The sequence below is a fragment of the Oxyura jamaicensis genome, chromosome 4 (genome assembly GCF_011077185.1).
Source record: "Oxyura jamaicensis isolate SHBP4307 breed ruddy duck chromosome 4, BPBGC_Ojam_1.0, whole genome shotgun sequence".
Lineage (NCBI taxonomy): Eukaryota > Metazoa > Chordata > Aves > Anseriformes > Anatidae > Oxyura > Oxyura jamaicensis.
The window spans coordinates 66,436,050-66,454,079 of NC_048896.1; the positions used below are offsets into that span (position 1 = coordinate 66,436,050).

Below are 18,030 nucleotides of genomic sequence, written 5' to 3' on the forward strand. Positions count from 1 at the left end.
AGGAAACATCAGCATACAGTTGGACTAATAGTTACTTGTGGAAGAAGAGAAATTAAAGGTAGACTTTACAGGCCAAGGTTTCCTTGCTGTTTAGAGTCACAGGCCTGAGGCTATTCTGCTTTTCCTCATTTACTTAAGACAGAGTTCCAAGCCACCATTGAAATCCTTTCTGACCACAGTGAGATGAAAGACTCTCCCTGTTCAACAATCCCAGCTCCCCTTTTGCTGCAAATGGCTACTCATCTGCTGAAGCTTGTTTCAAGTTTTGCTTCCAAGGAGGTAGCTCACTAATGCCCTCCCTAGTCCAGTACTTAAAAAGTTCCTTTGTAGTTGAATTTAATGGACATCCTACTGAAGCAAGCACTTGCATTTGCACATTGTTTACAAACAACTTCAACTGAGAAGAACACTGAGCTCTACTTTGCACCTGCTTGTAGGTTAGGTCTTCCCAGTCCTGTTTTGTGCACTTAAGTGTTAAAACTCATGCTTAAAAGAGAAACCAAGCTCTAATGTCATGTGTTTACATGTACTTGAGAGCAAGAAAAACTCTTACCACGATAAGATTATAAAAAAGTTTATTATAAAATAAATAAGTTTGTTATGGAAACATTAAATATTAAATACAATAAATGTACACATTTACAGATATAACTTGACAATTAATGACATTGCTGTGCTACCAGAAGAATTCTGATGTTTAGAAAGTGCACACAGTCTTTCAAGAAGAAACTGAACTCAGATAATACTCTGTGCTCAAGATTGCATGGGCATTCAAGAAACTGAGGGTACTTGGGTCAGAAAAGTTTGAGGTAAGTAGAGTTCTTCACACCAGGAGGTAGAGCACAGGAGACCACCACTTGCTGAGTATCAGTGCATCAATTCCTTTCTTCAAAGGAACAGGTTCTTGGCTGAGTTGTCAAATGGCTGAATCCGATTTGCATCACTTGACTTCAATGCTGCTCAAAGCAGCATCCAACATCTGGATAACAGATGTGCTTGTAGCCAATGGACAGACACCACAACAGGAGTGCCCAGGCTTATTGCTTTTTCAAGCATTGTTTTCCTTCAGGGACAGAGCTTCAGATCTTACTTTTCTCAGCATCCTGAGGAGGCTAGTATTAACTCTGGCTAGCACACACACAGATGGATAGCTCCACTCACACAGCAAGTTCTACTGAACTCAGAGGGATTACCTTCCACACATACAGTAACAGAACCCAGGTGTGGCTAACAGATTTGTTACCAACACCCTGCAAGTCAGAACTAGAGATGAAATTGTTTGAAGCCAATATCAACAGGGAGCACAGCAAGAGCAGAATTAGTTTTGTCCACTGAGGCCTAGTTAGATAAGCTCTTCTCTAACTTTGGGGAGAGAGAAGGGAACATCCTCCCCGTCACCTCACTTTCCTGAAACCACAATTTCTCCTCAGAGCTGCCAAAGGAGACTTGCTGGCAGAAAAAAGTCCATCCACAAAACAGCAGAGACTGGAGGTCCAGCACTGGTAGAGAAAGCTCAGTAGCAGCAGTCTCCAGCAGGTCCTGATAGCAAGTCCTCTGCCCCTGCAGTGGCAGCTCCCTCCATGTTGTTGTACAAAGTGGAGTGGCAACTGTTCCCCAGCAAGTGGTTCAGCAGCAAGTGGCATGTTGGGCATCTCTGTGCAGCAGCCTCCGTTTTGATGAGTCAGGGCTTAGTGGCAACAACTCCAGCCCCCAGTGTCCAGGTGGATGTGGCAGGTAGCCAGAGGTACCCTGTAGCTTGGCAGTGGCCACAGCAGAATTGTTCTGTAAGGGGCAGACCAGGCACATTAACCATCACCCAAAACATGAGCACTCTGTGCTAGAAACAGGTCAAACCTACATCCAAGGCAGGCAGGTTAGCTGTGTACTCTGCTACACATCCTTCAGCTTCAAGCAAACATTGAGCAAAACTTAGCAACTGTCACAGGATAAAGCTTGGACAAGCTCTGTAGTTCATGAGGTAAAGCACAAATACTGCATGCCAAAGTTTTTCTGGACTATCCTTTAGTTTCTCCTTCAGCTTGTAGTATAACTCCTGTTCAATACAAGTCCTTGAAATGGCTGTTTAATACAGTTCTGCTCAGAAGAGACTAACTTACCTGTTCATTAAAAGCCACCACATTTCTACCAGAAGCAATCCACCTATCCAAGGAGCTTTAGCACTTTTGCTTTGAGTATGGAACTTGACTGAGGAGTTATCTATGGTGGTCACTGAGTTGGCAGCTTGGTCCTTCTGTATCCCCTAAGCACTGCAAACTTGCTAATGCCTTGAAGAGATGTAAAGTCTCAGTACTTCTTAGGAGGAATAAGGATCCATCTGGCTGCTGCACCATCTCCTATGATACAGGCCTACCAGAAAGCTAACAGTGCTGTTGAAGAATTCACAGAACTGCAACATGGGTGGTTTCAGGAAACCAGTAACCTGGGTCACTTGCATGTAACCTACCTGCTTCAAGGCACTTGATGTGTTAAAAGGTAAGGCTAGCTTTGCTGAACATGCATGCAACTCATGTGTTGTTAACCCCAACCTAGAAAACCTGAAACAAGTTTCACATCAGCTTTCATACCTGCTTTTTCTTCATTTACACACCAACATGTCCATTTCTGTTTTCTTGCCTAAGTTTTTTCCTTTCTTCTTTCTCTTCATATTGCGGACATTTTTTCCTGACCCTGTGGAATAACATCATGTTAGAGGTCATTTTGAACCCTGACAAAGCCTTCTGGTACAAGCCCCCCATTCTCTGCACCATTCACAGTTAGGTCCTTCAAATCCTCAAGCAACCCCAGAACACCAGGAATTTTACAGCACAACTATTTAAGTGTTTAACTATCCATCTCTAAGATGTATCTGACAGCTTGAAAACATGACAGATCCCCGGGTTAAGTACAGGCAGTTTTGCCACACAGAGCTAGGGCTTCCTGGTTCAAACTTCACTATAGGTATCAAGAGGAAGAGGCCTTGCTGCAGAAAGCCTGGAGGCCTTTTGCAATCAGCTGCAGAGAGAAGACTGCTTTGCTCCTTCCTGGAGCAGAACTTGAAGGGAACAGGGATTTAAGTGATTTGTCAAAATACCCACCATCAAAAACAAGCTGCTAACTGATTTTTTTTTCCTGAAGTCTTTCCTAGTGTTCCCAACAAACCACCTCTGGACACAGGTACAGATAAACGAACCTCATGGTTCAAGCTCGTGAGTGTTCATGGAACAGATGCAGTCCTACTGCATGGCTTGCCTCAGCAGCTAACTCTGCTCATTTTCTTACAGCACTACAGAACTGGTTCTCTCTAATAGCAGAGAGGAATGAGGCAGTGTTCAGAGAGCAACTGTTCTTCCCAGCATTCCTCAAGTTCACATCTAAATATGAAGCAACAACAACACGACAAATGCACACCTTGTTTCCTGAATTGCACAAAAGGGTACAGCATGTACCTAATTCAATGTACTTCTAAATCTAAAATTAGACCAGATTTCTGAGTTTCACCCACACTACCCCAAGCCCTGCTGCCGCATCTGACCTAGAGAACTACTCCTGTGCTGGGTTAACACCAGATCCAGGTTCCTAGTGCCAGCTGCCTAATGGCAGCAGCAGAAAGCCTAGAGAACAAGAAGCCAAGGCATATATGGGTAGAAGCTGCTGCATATACCTTGTCAAGAGAAACACAGGTAGAAGAAGCATTCATGCAAGGCATGAAGAACATTCCCAGAGAATGTTTTTACTGTACATAGAACAGGACCAGAGATTCTGGTTACCTACTGCTCCGGACTGTCTGCAGCCATTAGCCAAGGAATGGTTGTTTCCTCAACCTTAACAGCATGCCATGCAACCTTTTGGACAGACAGCACTTGCTTCCGCATTTGATTCCCCCAGAGCACAAGTATTTAAGCCCAGCAACCTCCATTAAGAAAAGGACAGCTAGAAGACTGTTTCCTTACCTCTAGCTGTGTACCCAGCTGTTGGATAACAGCCACACATTAGTCACATTACTGCTGGCAGAATTATTCTGCACAAGGATTAGGAAATGCACTGCTGCATCAGCATTAATGCTCCTTCACCTCCTGCTGATGCTCTGCAGCACCAGTACTCTGGTTGTAGCAGGAAAGCTCTTGATTTAAAACTTAGTATTCACAGGCTGCACATAGCCAATAATAAAAGAGGGTAAGTGAACACCTGATATGACCTCTTCAGACTTTGCTTCTACCTCAAGACCTCTTCAAGCTAGGATAAGAACTCTGCCCTTTTGGAGTCTTGCACACAGTTCAGACAAGCCACACATACTTTTGATACAACCAGACACAAGCCCTGCTCACCCTTAAGCCAGCCAGACACCCAAGAACATAATACTTACTGCACTATCACAACGATAAGTACAGTAACAAAGCTGATGCTTGAGAGCAGGACAGCTACCACTACCAACACAGTCTTGGAGTAGTCTGCCACATCATTCTTCCTTTGAGTCTTCATGAACTGTTCACCACAGCGCTCACCAAAAAAATCCTGATGACACCTGCAAGTAAACATCAACACAAGTTCTTATCAGCTCCCATGCTGTCTGGAGCCAAGGACGCCTACACACACATTCAAGCCTGACTTCAACATCTTCAGAGTTTCACATGAATCTCAAGATGCTCTCTTCAGAGCATGTTCATGAAATGCAGTCACTGCTCTAGCACAAGAAATGTCAGCATTTCAACAAGTCGAGATTAGTTTGGGCGTGATGTTCCAAGAAGACACGCCTTTTCATTCTTTTGGTTCAAGTTTATGACCAACTGATGAGTTCAGTGGCTTGTTATGCATCTCAGATTCCATCATCACTTAATTTACATGGCAGAAAGATTCTCAGTCAAAATACTGCATGAGATGGATCTAGGCCAACTTGACAGCGATTTTTCCTCTAAGCCCTCATATGCCACCAGCACATGCAAATCACAGCTAGCTCACAAGGTGCACATAACTTACTTGCAGGTCACCATCTGGAGATGTTCTAGGTATACGCATTCACCATGGATGCAAAAGTTTTTGTATTCCATTTCACAGGGAGTTCCTTTCTTTTTGTTCTTCCCTTTGTTCTTCTTCCTTCTCAGTTTGCCAGCATTCTTCTCACCCCCTCTCTTTGTTGACTTGGGCTTAACCACAGGTTCAACTGAAAAAAGGACAAGAGGACTCAGTCTAGTAATGAGAAACAGACAGATCCTGTGAAAATGAAATAAGATTTGGGAATCACTTCATGAGAGCCTGTGATTGTGGAGCATAGAATGCAAGTGAGCAAAGACCTGCGTACTTGACATCCAGCACAAATGCAGCTAGCTCAGAAGCTCATTAAGCTTAACTCTGACACTCTTGAGTCCTGAGTAACGCAGACAGATTGCACCAGAAGACGGAGTGGATGAAGAGCAGACTTAAAGGACTTAGCCATGTTCCACATGCCTAAGACACTTGAGTGAAACCACATAGGTTCAGTCAAGGACTTCTGAAGACTACGAGTTCACACTGAGCCAAGCCATCCACACATTTTATAGCGATGCTGATACAAAGGCTAACAGCCTCCATAGCTCTAAACTCTATTTGCATCAGTGATGAAAGGCTTTGTAAGTTGCTAGATAGTCCGGGGTGCTTGTCGAGCCATGACAGCCTGCTATCCTAGTTAGCATACTTGTTTCTCCCAAATAATCTGCAGTGCTGTCCTCAGCAGAAGAGATAGTTCATTTCCAGTTCTCCTACTTCGAGATGACAACGCACCAGAGGAGTGAAAGCAGGAGTCTCCACAAGAGTCAGGTTATTTGTTCTGTCACTTACTGTTGCCCCTCATTATCTCAATTAAAATAAACCTCCCAAAGAGTGTGGTTTAAGAGGCTGGTGTCTTAGTAGCCTTTGGATTTGCGGGCATCTTCCTTTTGCCAGGCAGAACGAGCATAGGGCAGTCACTGACTAAGGTGAATAAACTCCACAGACACATGGCAACAGAGCTCGATAGCATTTTCATAGAGCAAGGTGGTGAAGTACTGGTTCTCTGCACAAACCATCCCTTCTCTGCTAGCCATAAAAGCAAGTCTTCCCCAAGTGATGCCATGCTATTCAGGAGTAACAGTTAACCACATGACCACTGTCTCAACAACAGTCAAGACATTTGCAGTCATCTTCCGGGTTATTTCCCTGTTGTGCCACAAAGAGATAAAAATTTGAGGATCATTTCACTCAGAGCACTACACATGCAGGCAATTACCACAATAGGATGCAACAACTCCTTAACCCTGTATTTCTAGTGACAAGAGATGCTACACAAAGTACACAAAGAAACAAGGTGTAGTTCACTGTTGTCTAGACAGCAATCATTTTAAGTTCTAGAGCAACAAGCCTGGCTTGAAGTTACTTAAAAGCAAAAACGCCTTCAGCAACCAGAAGTCTGATTCAAATTGTATAAGCTATATTAATATGTAAACTAGGAACACTGTTCCTGCAGCAAGGTTTCCTATCCCTAGAAGTGTGAACTTAAAACTGACAGCTGAGGCCTCCATCCTGTCCAGTTGGACTTGATATTTAGGTTCACACTTTCGTAATTGAGGCTGTTTCCATTCTTCCTTCTTCAAGGCTGAGGCTGTTGGTTTGATCTATGTCCCTGTCTGCAAGCTGCATAGCCAAGAAAACCATCCACAGCTGAATCATAACAGCTTGAAGGCTCCCTCCACAGATAAACCTCATGCCAAGTAGCAGAGCTTGTCTACAAACCAACCACCTCCGGTAAAAAATCTGGTTTCTGTGCAGTTAGACAACACAAAAGTCACCAAGCCAGTAGTTTTACTGGCTAAACTGCTCACTAACTCTGACATTCCTGTTCCCCCTGAAGGTCTTGAAGTCACAGAAAGCTTGAACAAGGGTCCACACATTCCTGTAATATCTGGAACACGCTCCCTTTAGTCTCATTCAGGCCTCAGGGTGTTCCCTCAGGAAAAACAACAGTTGGATCCCATCCTAGAAGGCAACAGCACCAATTACTATCCTGCACTGAACGGCTAATCACTCATAGGTATTCCTTTAGCCCCAGCCTCCATAATTTGTCTCACAATTGCACTTAGATGAGAACCAAGAAGGTCCTCCTCTCCCCTCTGTTCCTGGTCAGGTGGGCTGCTCCGATGTCCTCATAGCTTCCAGGACTGTTTACGTGTTGGCTAAAGGATGCCTAACAAGCATTTCTGCAGCCACTTATGGGGTTTGTTTGTTTCTCCAGCAAAGCTTTAGTCAACTCTAAGTAAGCATGAGAAGACACCCAGAAAATCCCTCAAGCTGGACAACCAGCCTCATCTCAACCCCACTCTTGAGAGGGACAGCACCCAGCAGCCCTGTTGATGCTTCCATAGGAGCAAGGTAGTCACTCCATCACAGCTCACTCCATCACAGCTTTCCCATGAGGAAGATGAGGAAGGCAGTACAGTGGGTGTTAGGCTAACCTGCAGCTCTCATACCCCTAAACTTCACTCCCACTAAGCTCCCAAACCTGATGTCCTATTTCTAACCCAACAGCTCCAGTCAGAATCACTCCGTACACAGCAAGACAAGAAGGGGATGCACCAAGAAGGCGAAGCACACCCCCGGGGGCCGCCGCCTCACCTCGGATCAAGTCATCCACGATGTACTGGTGGACGGGCAGCGCCTCCTCGTCCTCCTCCTCCTCGTAGTCGGGGCCGGACACAGCCTCCCCCTGGCGGGCCTCAGCCTCCCGCGGGCCGGGCTGGGTGCCGTTGGGCGACGAGGCGGCGGCGAGGCGGGCTGTGAGGAGAGACGGCGCCGTGAGGGGGGCACGAACCCCTTCATCCCCCCCCCCCCCAGCCCCATAACGGCCCCAACCGCCGCTCGCGAGGGACCCTCGGCACCCTCCACCGCACCTGCGAGCACGGCCAGAGCGACGAGCAACGCCACGGCGCGCATTGGTAATCCCGGTAGCGGTGGTAGTGTCAGAGGAGACGACAGCGACAGGGGGAAGTCGCGACAGACGGCGGCGCGCAGCGCTCCATGAGGAGCCGCCCGTCGGCGCCGCCCTTCTTATAGGCGGCTGCTGCTGACGCCACCGGGCGGGGCTGCAGGTGAGGGGAGGGAGGGCGGGAGGGAGGGAGTGTCGGGGGGGGGGGGGGTGGCGCACGCGCACCTTGCGGCCGCGCGCGGGGGGCTGGCGTCCGCCGTTAACGGTCGCTCCCCTCAAACCGTAGCGCTTCTCCCTCCTCCCCCCCCCGCCCCCCCCCCCCCCCAACGGGCCGCCGGCGGGGGGCCCCCGGGGGTCGGCGGCTCCCCGGGCTCCGTGTCCCCCCCGGCGCCGTGAGGCGGAGCGGGGTTGCCATGGCGAGCCCCGTACACACACAGCCAGCCGCGTTTATGGCGGGGCACGCCTCCGCTATTTGCTCTGCCCCCCGCTCGTCGGAGGAAGCGGGTTGGCATATAGGGCAGGAGTGTTTTGGGGCAATAAAGGCGGTGCTCGCCCTGCGTGTGGGGCCGTGGGTGTTTGCTCGGCGAGCAGGACGTGAGTAATGACTGACGAAGTAGGGGCAAGGAGGGGGGCAGCCAGCCAGGGTGGGCGCTCACCCTTGGCGAAGGGCGCCTTACTCTCCTGAGTCCCACACAGACTTGCTTTTAGGGGATGAACCCCAGGGGAACGGGTTGTAGGGTGCTGGTGAGGGTGGGAATGCAGAAAAGCCCTACAGGGGTGCGAGGACAGCAGATGGGTACCTCTTGGTGCCGGTCAGCACCGCAGCATGGCCCCACGAAGGCTCAGCGTGGAGCATTGGAGGGGTACGTACGGCCCCGAACAGCTGTGAGATGGGAGCTCTCTGCATCAGGTTCCTTGTCACGGGGTGTCGCAAGAGCATCCCCAGCACTCAGCTGTAAGGAGGAAGCAGAAGAGGGTGGGATGGCTGTGAGAGTCAGACAAAGCTCTGCTCTTCTAATTGGGATGCTCTGGAATGCCATGTGCAGCTCAGGGAGCTGACAGAGCCTTTGTTTAACCTGGCTGAGATTCAAGTGGCTCGGTTATTAAGCCTTCTCCCCTCTTCTCTGCAGGCCAAAGGAGGATACACAGCTCCCAGGGCTGTGTTCGGCTCTCAGGCTCACACCAGCTCCACGCCGAGCGCCCTGGAATGCGTAAATCTTGGGAAGTGATGCCTGACAGTTCCAAAAATGAAGCTGCTGAATCAGTTGCTCAGTCTTCATTTGGGGGCAGCTTGGGGCTCAACACAGCTCCCTCCCCTCCACCTCAGACCTGAGCTACCCACCCATAACCCCCGTAAGGTCCAGGGCACAGGCCAAGTGTGAGCACAGCTTCTCCAAAGGCAGAGATGCTGGCTTTTGGGGACGGGGTCTGCCTACACGTGGGGTTTGTTTTGTGAGAATGGCCAAATAGAGCTGCCTAAGTTGAGACCTTTCCTGCCCCTTGCCTGACGTGCTCAAAGCTGGCTCAGCAGGTGGTGGACTACAGCTTCCCTGCAGAGTTTTCTTTTTTGCTGCCATTAAAATTAAGTAAATTTCTCCCAGCCTTTGTTAGAGAGAAATTTACTGGGAACACTTTGAGGTAATTCTTTCAAGCTCAGTCCAAGAAGCACTGAAAATTTCAACCTCGTGCTGTGCTTGGCAAATTGCTAAGCAAGTGAAAATAGAAGCTAACCGGGGGAAAGGTTGAATGACCTGAGTGCAATTGACTGTGTTACCTGCACTGTTTAGAGACCAAACATGGCACATCCAGCTCCTGACTCACTGACCTCGCTCCTGAGATCTCCAACCAATGGCTCCGCTTCACCAGCTGGCAGTGGCAAGGAATTTGGCTTGGCACGCTACAAATTTGTTAGGCATTTTGCTGACTTCCTCCTGTCTCTCCTGCTTCCTGCAAGAAAAACGAGTGGCCGGACATAAACTAGCACTGCTCAGGAATCTCCTCTTACAGCTTCTCCCTGTGAAATGCTTTAGAAGTGCTGGTGGCCACAGCAAAGGCACAAGAACGCTTTTCTTTTTGCATCCTGTACTGCCAATGCGGCTGGTACGTTTGGGGCAGCAAGGCGAGACACTCCTCAGCATCCAGGGAACACGCCAAGGGTGCTGGCTGCCAGTTGGACAGGAGGAGGGTCGGGGGAGATATCACCAGAGCTTTTCCCAAAATGCTTTCCAGCAAAGCTCTGCGGGCTTCTCCTCTGAGAGGACACCTCCAGAGGTCAGGTGTTTTGGGGAAATGTGCAGGGAGGGAAGCCCCCAGTGCTCTGGCTGATACTTCACCCACGGAACTTACATTGACTGCAGAGGGAGCCACAAGCAGGACAAAGATTTTGGAAACCTCCCCCTTGCTGATCTTTAGGGCCAGACTGACCAGCTTACCTGCCACAGGTGACGGGAAATCAGACACTTCCTGAGCAGGGAGGGCCTGGATCTGCAGCTCTGTGCCCAACTCTGTGCCCCCTGTCTGCTGCATGCTATCAAGCAGGAGGTGCTAAGCTTGACCATGGCATTATTCCCAGGCTGGAAGGATGCTTGGACTTTGTCCCCAGGCTGAGGACATCCCCAGCAGTGATGGAAGGAGGTGAAGCTTTGAGGGGGCTGCAGGACTCACCCCAGTGGGCTACCCCACTGCAGTGGGGCTGGCGGGGCATGGTGCTGGGCCAGTGAGGGGCAGGGCTCGCTTTTGGGAAGGTGCTGGTTCCCCGTGGATGCAGAGTGCCACCTACTGAGCCACTGCTCCCGGCGGCACCCAGGGTTTTCCAGCAGGACACCCTGCTGTGGCTGCAAGCCACTGTCCATCCTGCTTGTCCTGGAGCACAGGGAGCTTCCCCAAAGGCTGGTGAGCCTCGCAGGGTGCGATTATTAGCAGGGAGACACTGCACGTGCACAACTGGAGTCTTTCCTGGCTGTCTGTCCTGAGCCAGACCTCCTGTTCCACGGGTTGGTGACACTGCTGAAGGAGATACACTGCTGGAGTGCCACCCTGTTCCAACCCACAGAGACAACCCCCCAGGGAGCTGGGCTGGTCTGTCCTGCACCTCGACTGTCTTTTTGCCATCCCTGAAAAACTTCAGAGCAGCCTGAGCTCAGGGAGCATCCACCCCAGAGTGGGTGGCATTGGTGCACACTTCTTTTCCCCTTGGCCTTCTGCCATGGCTGTGGAGCACAGCACTACAGCCACATCGGAGGGGAGATTTCTCTCCAGTGGTCTGCCTGCCTTCTCCCAAGCTTGTTTTCTCCAGTAACCATGCCAGGGGCGAACGTGGTGGCTGTGCTTCCTGCTCTGGAGTGGTACATCATCTGGCTATCTGCTCCCTGGGGCTGTCATACCACCCTGGAAAGGATGTGATATCCTGAGACAACAGGTCAGACACAGGCATTTCATGCTGGCAAAATTAATGTGCTCTCATTTCTGTACAAGTACAGCTCTCCTCAGCTTTCACTTGGCAGCTCCCGGGACCTGTTGTCCCCCTCACTGACCATGATACGTCAGCATGAGGTGATCAAAATGGAAAGATGTGCCCAGGACGTAAAGTTACATATTTTCAGCTCTGTATTATGCTGGGAGCCCCCAGACTAGCAGAGTATGTGGATTATATTTCTTTCTCCTCTGGCCCTGCGTATCAGAGTGAAAGCCACCTTGCTCTCACCCCGCATGGGGTGGCCAGCAAACAGCCTGTCCCTTCCCCAGCCATGTGGCGACAATCAGGGGCACGGGCAGGGACTTGTAGAGGCCCAGTGACACCAGTCCTGCCTGGCCCTGGCAGAGCACGCTTGGGCATCGTGTCCTCCAGAAGTGTCCACGTGCCAACCGCGACCTCATTATTCACTCTCTTTACTTTTGATAAAACTCCAGACAAATGCGTGAAGGGAAAGGAAGTGGCAGAAATTGCTGCCCATTAATTTTCTTCACTGACATCAAATGTTTATTTTGTATGGGCGGGCGCAGCTGACCTGGGTGTTTGAACATGAGTTATCCTTTCTCATCCATCCAGTTGAGAACAGGTGGAAAAGGGTGATGACTCAAACCGGAGCAGTGTCTTCTGGGCAGCTCACTAGACTTTCACTTGACTTGTGATCTGCAGATGCCAGTATCTTCTGCTATCAGCAGCTACCTCATAGGCAGGGAGAGAGCTTTGAAGTGAGGCATGTGTCACTCCAGTTCCTGCTGATGCAAGTCACGATTGCTGTAATTAAGAGGACGTGGATGCCTAGCCTGGGCTCTTGGTGGGAAGGAAGGGGAAACAATACGGCATTTCTGGAAATTGGTACAAAGGTTCTAGCCTCTGAGATACGCAGGCATTTGGAGGACCATGCAGCCCTGCCATGAAAGTCAACAGCAACGTTTCTTCTGAAGTGGTGACAGTCTGGCAGTGCTCGATTCCTTTCCCAGAGACCTAGGTTGAAGCAGGGACTTCATGAGTGAAACCCATCCAGAAAGGGAATAATTTATGCACGTTTACTGCCTCAGCTGCTCACCCCAGGGAAATCTGCCCGGTGGCATGTGTTTTCAGCTGCTCCACGTTCGACTGCAAAATCTTCTGCAGCATGCCTAAAGAATAAAAACAAAAAGGGCAGAATCTACAGGCATCCACAACAACTACGAGATCTGTGTTTTTCTCTCATTTACATCAATACAAACAAAAAGCAGTCCCCCTGAAAATCCAAGGGGTTCCTTCTCAGCTAAGTGAAACCAACAGCTGTGAGCATTCCTGCCTCACTTGATGAAGCACGCAATGGCACCGAGGGGCTTAATGCTACCAAATCACAGTGGTGGCATTTTACATGTGCTTTCCACGTCTTTCAGGAATGGCCAGCCTGAAATTTGCAGAATGTCCTGGGCCATCTCCCAGCTCCTGATGTTGCCTACTTGCCTGCACTAGGCATGGATGAGAAGGACAGGCTGGGCTCAGATTTGCAGTTGTGGCAGGGAACACGTTACAAGTCAGGCTGGGATGAAAGTCCTGCCACACTCTAGGAGGATTTTTGGGAAGCTGCCTGCTGTTAGAGCCCTGCCCCAGGCTTTGACTGGCTAATTTTCCACACAGCATCACCCAGCAGCTCTCATTTGACCAAATACTACCTCCAATGCTCACCCACTCATTTTTGTGCAATTTGCAAATACTCAGGGGCAGATCCTGACCCCAGCAGTAATTGTAAGGGCCTGAAGCAGTGAGCGGGGTGAAGCAATGCTGGATTTACACTAGAACAGGGAGCTGGCCCTCAGCTAACAATCTCCTTCTGTAATACCAGGTCCTCCATGCTGGAGAGCACTGAAACCTGCTGCCCTTTCTTCCATTTCTTTGGGCGATCACAGAAACATTCCCCAGGACTCGGGGGCTCATGGTCCTGCCCACGTCCTCCTGGAGGCAAGCTCTCCACGGTACTACAATGCAACACCACCCTCCTGACCCTGCTTCCCGGGCCCCATGGGACAAAGAAGGGAAGATGTTACCTATAAAAACTGAGGCCGGACCTCTGCTGTTGTAATCTGTGCACTGAGGTACCTGGGCAATGTAATTCTGGCCCCTTACCTTGCATATCACACCGTTTCACCTGCGCTCTGCACACAGTTGTATATATTCAGAATACCATGTTGCTCTTTGGTGGGCAGAATCACCAGAGTATCTCTCTTCTCCACACAGTTTCTAGGGCTGCAGCCCTGCACGGTCCCTACAGAGGGGGACAGCAATCTTAATGTATTCCAAAGTTGGATGTAAGTCATGTATCGTTTTGCAAGTGCCCCCAACATATTCATTTTAAAAAGAAGAGAAAATTTGTTTAAGCTTTTGCACCAAGGTAGCAAAAGCTGCTTGACTGCTGTTCATTAAGGCGTGGTGATCTCCCAGCACGACCACAGAACACACTCAGCTCGGAGAATGTGCATATTTATGTGAGCAGCGTGGCTGTTAGAAGAATAATGTCTACATTTGGGAAAAAATAGTTTTTTTTTTTTTTTTTTTTTTTTTTTTTTTTTTTTTCTGTAGTGCTTAGAGATTGAGCTGAAAAGACCAGAGCAGAAATCTCCACAAAACAAACAAGAACAACAACAACAACAACAAACGACAAAATCCCAAAGTCCTATACTACAATGTGTTTTTTTTAAAAGCTAGAACATGGTTTCCTCTCATGCCTGGAATGTTAGTTATGAGTCTTCTGTTTTCTCCATTCCATACAACTTCTGGATGATCGCTTTTTTGGCTCACTGTGATAAAGTGGTTTTCTGTAGGCAAAAGCCCCTATGTAGTTTTTAATCATCCCATGCCCACTGCAGCTTTCTTTTTAAGGACGCTGTGTAGTATGGTCAGAGCAAATAGAACCACTGGTTTTAACAGTGGAGGAGCAATCTTTTGTAGGCAAAGTTCCTCGAGGTGGTCCTGTGCAGATGGGGTGGCAACAATCTGGGGTTACATATCAGGCTGCCCTAGGAGGATCTTCTCCACGGAAGTCTGTCTGACCTGAAGTATGTTGATGCCAATGAAAGTTGCAAAGTGTAGCTTGAATAACTGAGTTGTCAAGTGGGGTGAATAATATATCCCTTTCCTCACCTTAGTGGCTTGGGTATGAAGTCACAATGGAGATGCGTATCACCTAATTTGAAAGCATGTGAGTAAATTACATGGTACTGCACGTTTTGAGGGATTATTGTCTCATATGAGGACCGGGAGCACGTGACAGAAATAGCGTCATGTTTTTCTTTGATATTGCATGTTATTTCCAACAGTGTTCAGAGCAGCAGAGAAATAAAGTACACGTGAGAACTGTTTGGGAATTTTCTCCTGGAAGTGCAGGGAAAGTTGTAGCTTTTTAATTTATAATCTTCCACACACAGTGTTTTTTTCAATTTTGTTCATAATTTTGGATGGCTGGTGAGGAAGATGGATGCACACAGGTGAACAGAGCATGGAGAAAAGACTTCACCTAGCTGTGAGCTGCTAGAATTGGGAGCTGCAGCAACCTGGTCAAATCCCTTCAGCCAAGAAGGGGTCTCTCCCACCCGAAGTGAACATGTTTTGTCCCAGCATCTTTACAAAGACACATCTGGCCCATGCCGTGACACAGGGGCTGTCGTTTCTTTGCTGCTTGCCCATTTCTCATCTCTGCTGCATACATCGGTTTGCTGGCGTGTGACTCGGTCCCCTTAGGGAAGCTCTCAGGAGGAGTCAAACTCAAGTCCTATCTTCCGGTGTGAGAATCAAACACAGATTTTAGAAATAAACACCTGGCAAGCCCTTTGCCTGGCTGTCGGAGGGACCCTTTACTGCAAACCCAACTCGTGTGCAGGATTGCTTTGCTTTTGCTTCCTGCAGCGGGAGCAGAGTGCAGGGTCTTTGGTGTAAGCTAAACTCATCATATTTCCCTCGATCTGAATGGATTGCTCTCTGAATCATCCTGCTCCCAGGAAGAGAAGGACATCTGGCACTGTCTTGCCACAGCTGATTTTTTGCCACTGGTGCATCAGGAGGTGAATTTTCTTTACCTACCTGAAGTCATTTGGTATGTGAAGAAACAATGAATCACAAAGAGAAGCCTAAAGCAATTAGAAATTCCTTTCCTCTCACCTTTGCCAAAGCTAGATTTTTCCCCAGAACAAAGCCCGGGCAAGCCTTCCTACGCACAACAATGATTACGTAGATCACTCTGGATTTTGTTTTTTTTTTTTTTTTCACAGGCCATGAGTAAGCAAAGAAGTTGAGGAAAACACTCTGTTTCATGGGCATGTTTGTTATGCTTCCTTGGAAATCCCATTGTTAGCTGGTAGTACCTGCATTTGGCTACAAGTCCCGTGCCCTCCTGACGTTGGCTGCCTTTAATTAATTGTACCAGCAAATAAAATGAAATGTGACAAACTACAAATGCGCCACCGGACTAAATCAGCCCTAGCAATTTGGGTGGTCATTTCACCATGATGAAGTGGGACCAGTGAGTGAGTGCCTTGTGATGCTGCTTCCAGCCTCACACGTCCATCTGTCAGCGAAACCTGTGCACCTTGTGCACCTTCCTCTTCGCGTGTTGTGTCTGTCCCCAGCAGGCTGGAATGTGGAGCCAAAGCTTTCCCAGGAGAGGACTGCTGAGACACACCACATGAGTAAGGTCTTGTTTGCATAAAGATTACATACTCATGCTGTGAAAAAGGCTTCCTAAGCACAGTCTCATTTCCTTCTGCAAGTAAGTTTGCCTTCATGTAGGAAAAAAAACAACTATTCTTGAAGTCCTTGGACAGAAACCTGTTTACACTGGCATGCTAGAAAACTGTCCTCTTGGCATGTTTGGGTTCTGGTCTGACTGCATGGGGACACACTGCTCTGAAGCAAAACTGAGTCTCCACGGTGAGTGGGGTTCATGTCTTGTACTCACATGGGCTGTGCTTTGCTCACAAAAAGTCTCATTCCACCTTCAAATTCAATGTGACCAATGCACAAGCATATGCATTGCTCCTCCTGTCCCTGCGGGCTATACCCAAGAGGTTTCAGTGGGAAGACGTCTGCATCCAGTGGGGAAGAAGGGACCTGGAGGTACCAAATGCACCACTGAGCACTGAGCTTTGGTCTCCACCAAAGGCTTTCCCTGAAATATAGAGCTCAGCTCTGTTCCTTTGCCATGGTAAGAGGTAACTCACCTACACTGTGGGAAATGAACTGGTTTCAGATGAATGCAGGAGATGGTATGGAATAGCAGGCCTGAGAGGAGATGCTGGTGGTGAACGGGATTAGTGTCAAAATCAGCTTTCTGGCAGAGAAAGAGATCTTTATCTCTGTTCCCTCCCACCTGGGTTATGTTGATCTGAATTACAGAAGGACAGGATGGATTTACCCATTCAGTGTAACAGGATTTGTCCCCTGCTCTTCCCAATGTCTTCTGAAACCTTCATTTGAGATTTACCTGCTTCGCTGATACTGAATGATGTCTTCCATTCTTAACTCCAGCAGGTTATTCTCAAGCTTGCTTAAGTTGCATGGAATTAACACGTTTCTTCTAAAGAAAGAGAGAGAAAAAATGTAATGCGTTTGACTAAATTTAAATTATTTTAAGATTTAAATAAATACTATTTTAACATGCATGAAACAGGTCACTGCAGCCAGAAAGCCATTTTTGCCCACATTAGTAGATTGGTGGCAAATAAAATTAAAGGCACTTAAAAGAAAGAGCTGAGCTGGAAAAAATGAATCATAGACTCATAGAATATCCTGAGTTGGAAGGGACCCATATGCAGAGAACTTTGAAAACTCAGAAATGGTCATACAGTTTCAATTCAAGAGTCATGTTTCAAGCATCCTGACCCACATGAATGCCAAATTCTTCATTTTGCAGGTGTTACATGTGGCACTTTAAGTGACATGGTAGGTAAACACTTTAAAAGTTTTGGAGGAAACTGAAAGGAAGAGAAGCCAGGCCACTTGGGACCCTGTGGACCTACAGCAACAAGTGGCCTCGCATTCCAATTTAGGAATGCCTCTGCAAAAGTGATTTTCACCCAAGCTCTATCCCATTCCCACTGCTAGCTGTATTCCCAGCGCGCGCCCACACAGCAGAGCTGTCATGCCTGTGCCATTAGCCCCGCTGTGGATGTGGCTCTTGTTTCCAAAGTACAAGCTGGGCCTGTGAGGATTTTTGGACTGATGGGGCTTTGCTGGTTGGTCCGCTGGTAGGCAGCATGTACCCATCTTACCATCACCATGTGCATTATGGCATTGCTGAAGTGGCTGACCCTTGTCAGCAATCCCATGAGTCAGACCTTTGGTGCAGTGAGTGGGGCACCAAGGCAGCCTCTCCACTGCCCCTGACCTCCGGTGCCTGAAATGGAGACTCCCTGCAGTCCTGCAGGTGAAAATCCACAAGGGAGGCAGATAGGTAAGGCATCACTTCACCAGTAATCAGAGGAGACTCCGAGGGAAAGCTTTTTCTGACACAGCTCCGCACCCAGTGTGAAGAGAGACATAAACTGCACACACGCCACTTCCTTGCCACCCACGGGTGCCAAATTACCACCACGGCAATCAGAGATCTCTCTATCCTGGGTGGCCGCTGGTGGGCTAAGTGCGTCAC

General features: G+C 48.5%; 1 protein-coding gene across 1 annotated transcript; it reads right to left on the reverse strand.

The window, feature by feature from the left end:
• Window positions 1-558: 558 nt before the first annotated feature.
• AREG (amphiregulin) lies at window positions 559-8,017 on the reverse strand. Its single transcript, XM_035326071.1, has 6 exons — window positions 7,896-8,017; window positions 7,621-7,779; window positions 4,975-5,158; window positions 4,364-4,522; window positions 2,586-2,688; window positions 559-1,782 (listed from the first exon to the last, which is right to left on the reverse strand). Exons 1-5 carry the CDS (start codon window positions 7,936-7,938, stop codon window positions 2,601-2,603), a joined length of 633 nt encoding a protein of 210 aa, XP_035181962.1. The 5' UTR covers window positions 7,939-8,017; the 3' UTR covers window positions 559-1,782; window positions 2,586-2,600.
• Between the last annotated feature and the right edge of the window lie 10,013 nt (window positions 8,018-18,030).

Bases quoted from the DNA above. Each gene is read 5' to 3' on its own strand.
- AREG (XM_035326071.1), bottom strand. From the start codon at position 7,938: ATGCGCGCCGTGGCGTTGCTCGTCGCTCTGGCCGTGCTCGCAG. The intron at 7,780-7,895 runs GTGCGGTGGAGG...CTCTCCTCACAG, and splicing joins CGCTCTGGCCGTGCTCGCAG to CCCGCCTCGCCGCCGCCTCG. The intron at 5,159-7,620 runs GTGAGGCGGCGG...TCCTTTTTTCAG, and splicing joins CGTGGATGACTTGATCCGAG to TTGAACCTGTGGTTAAGCCC.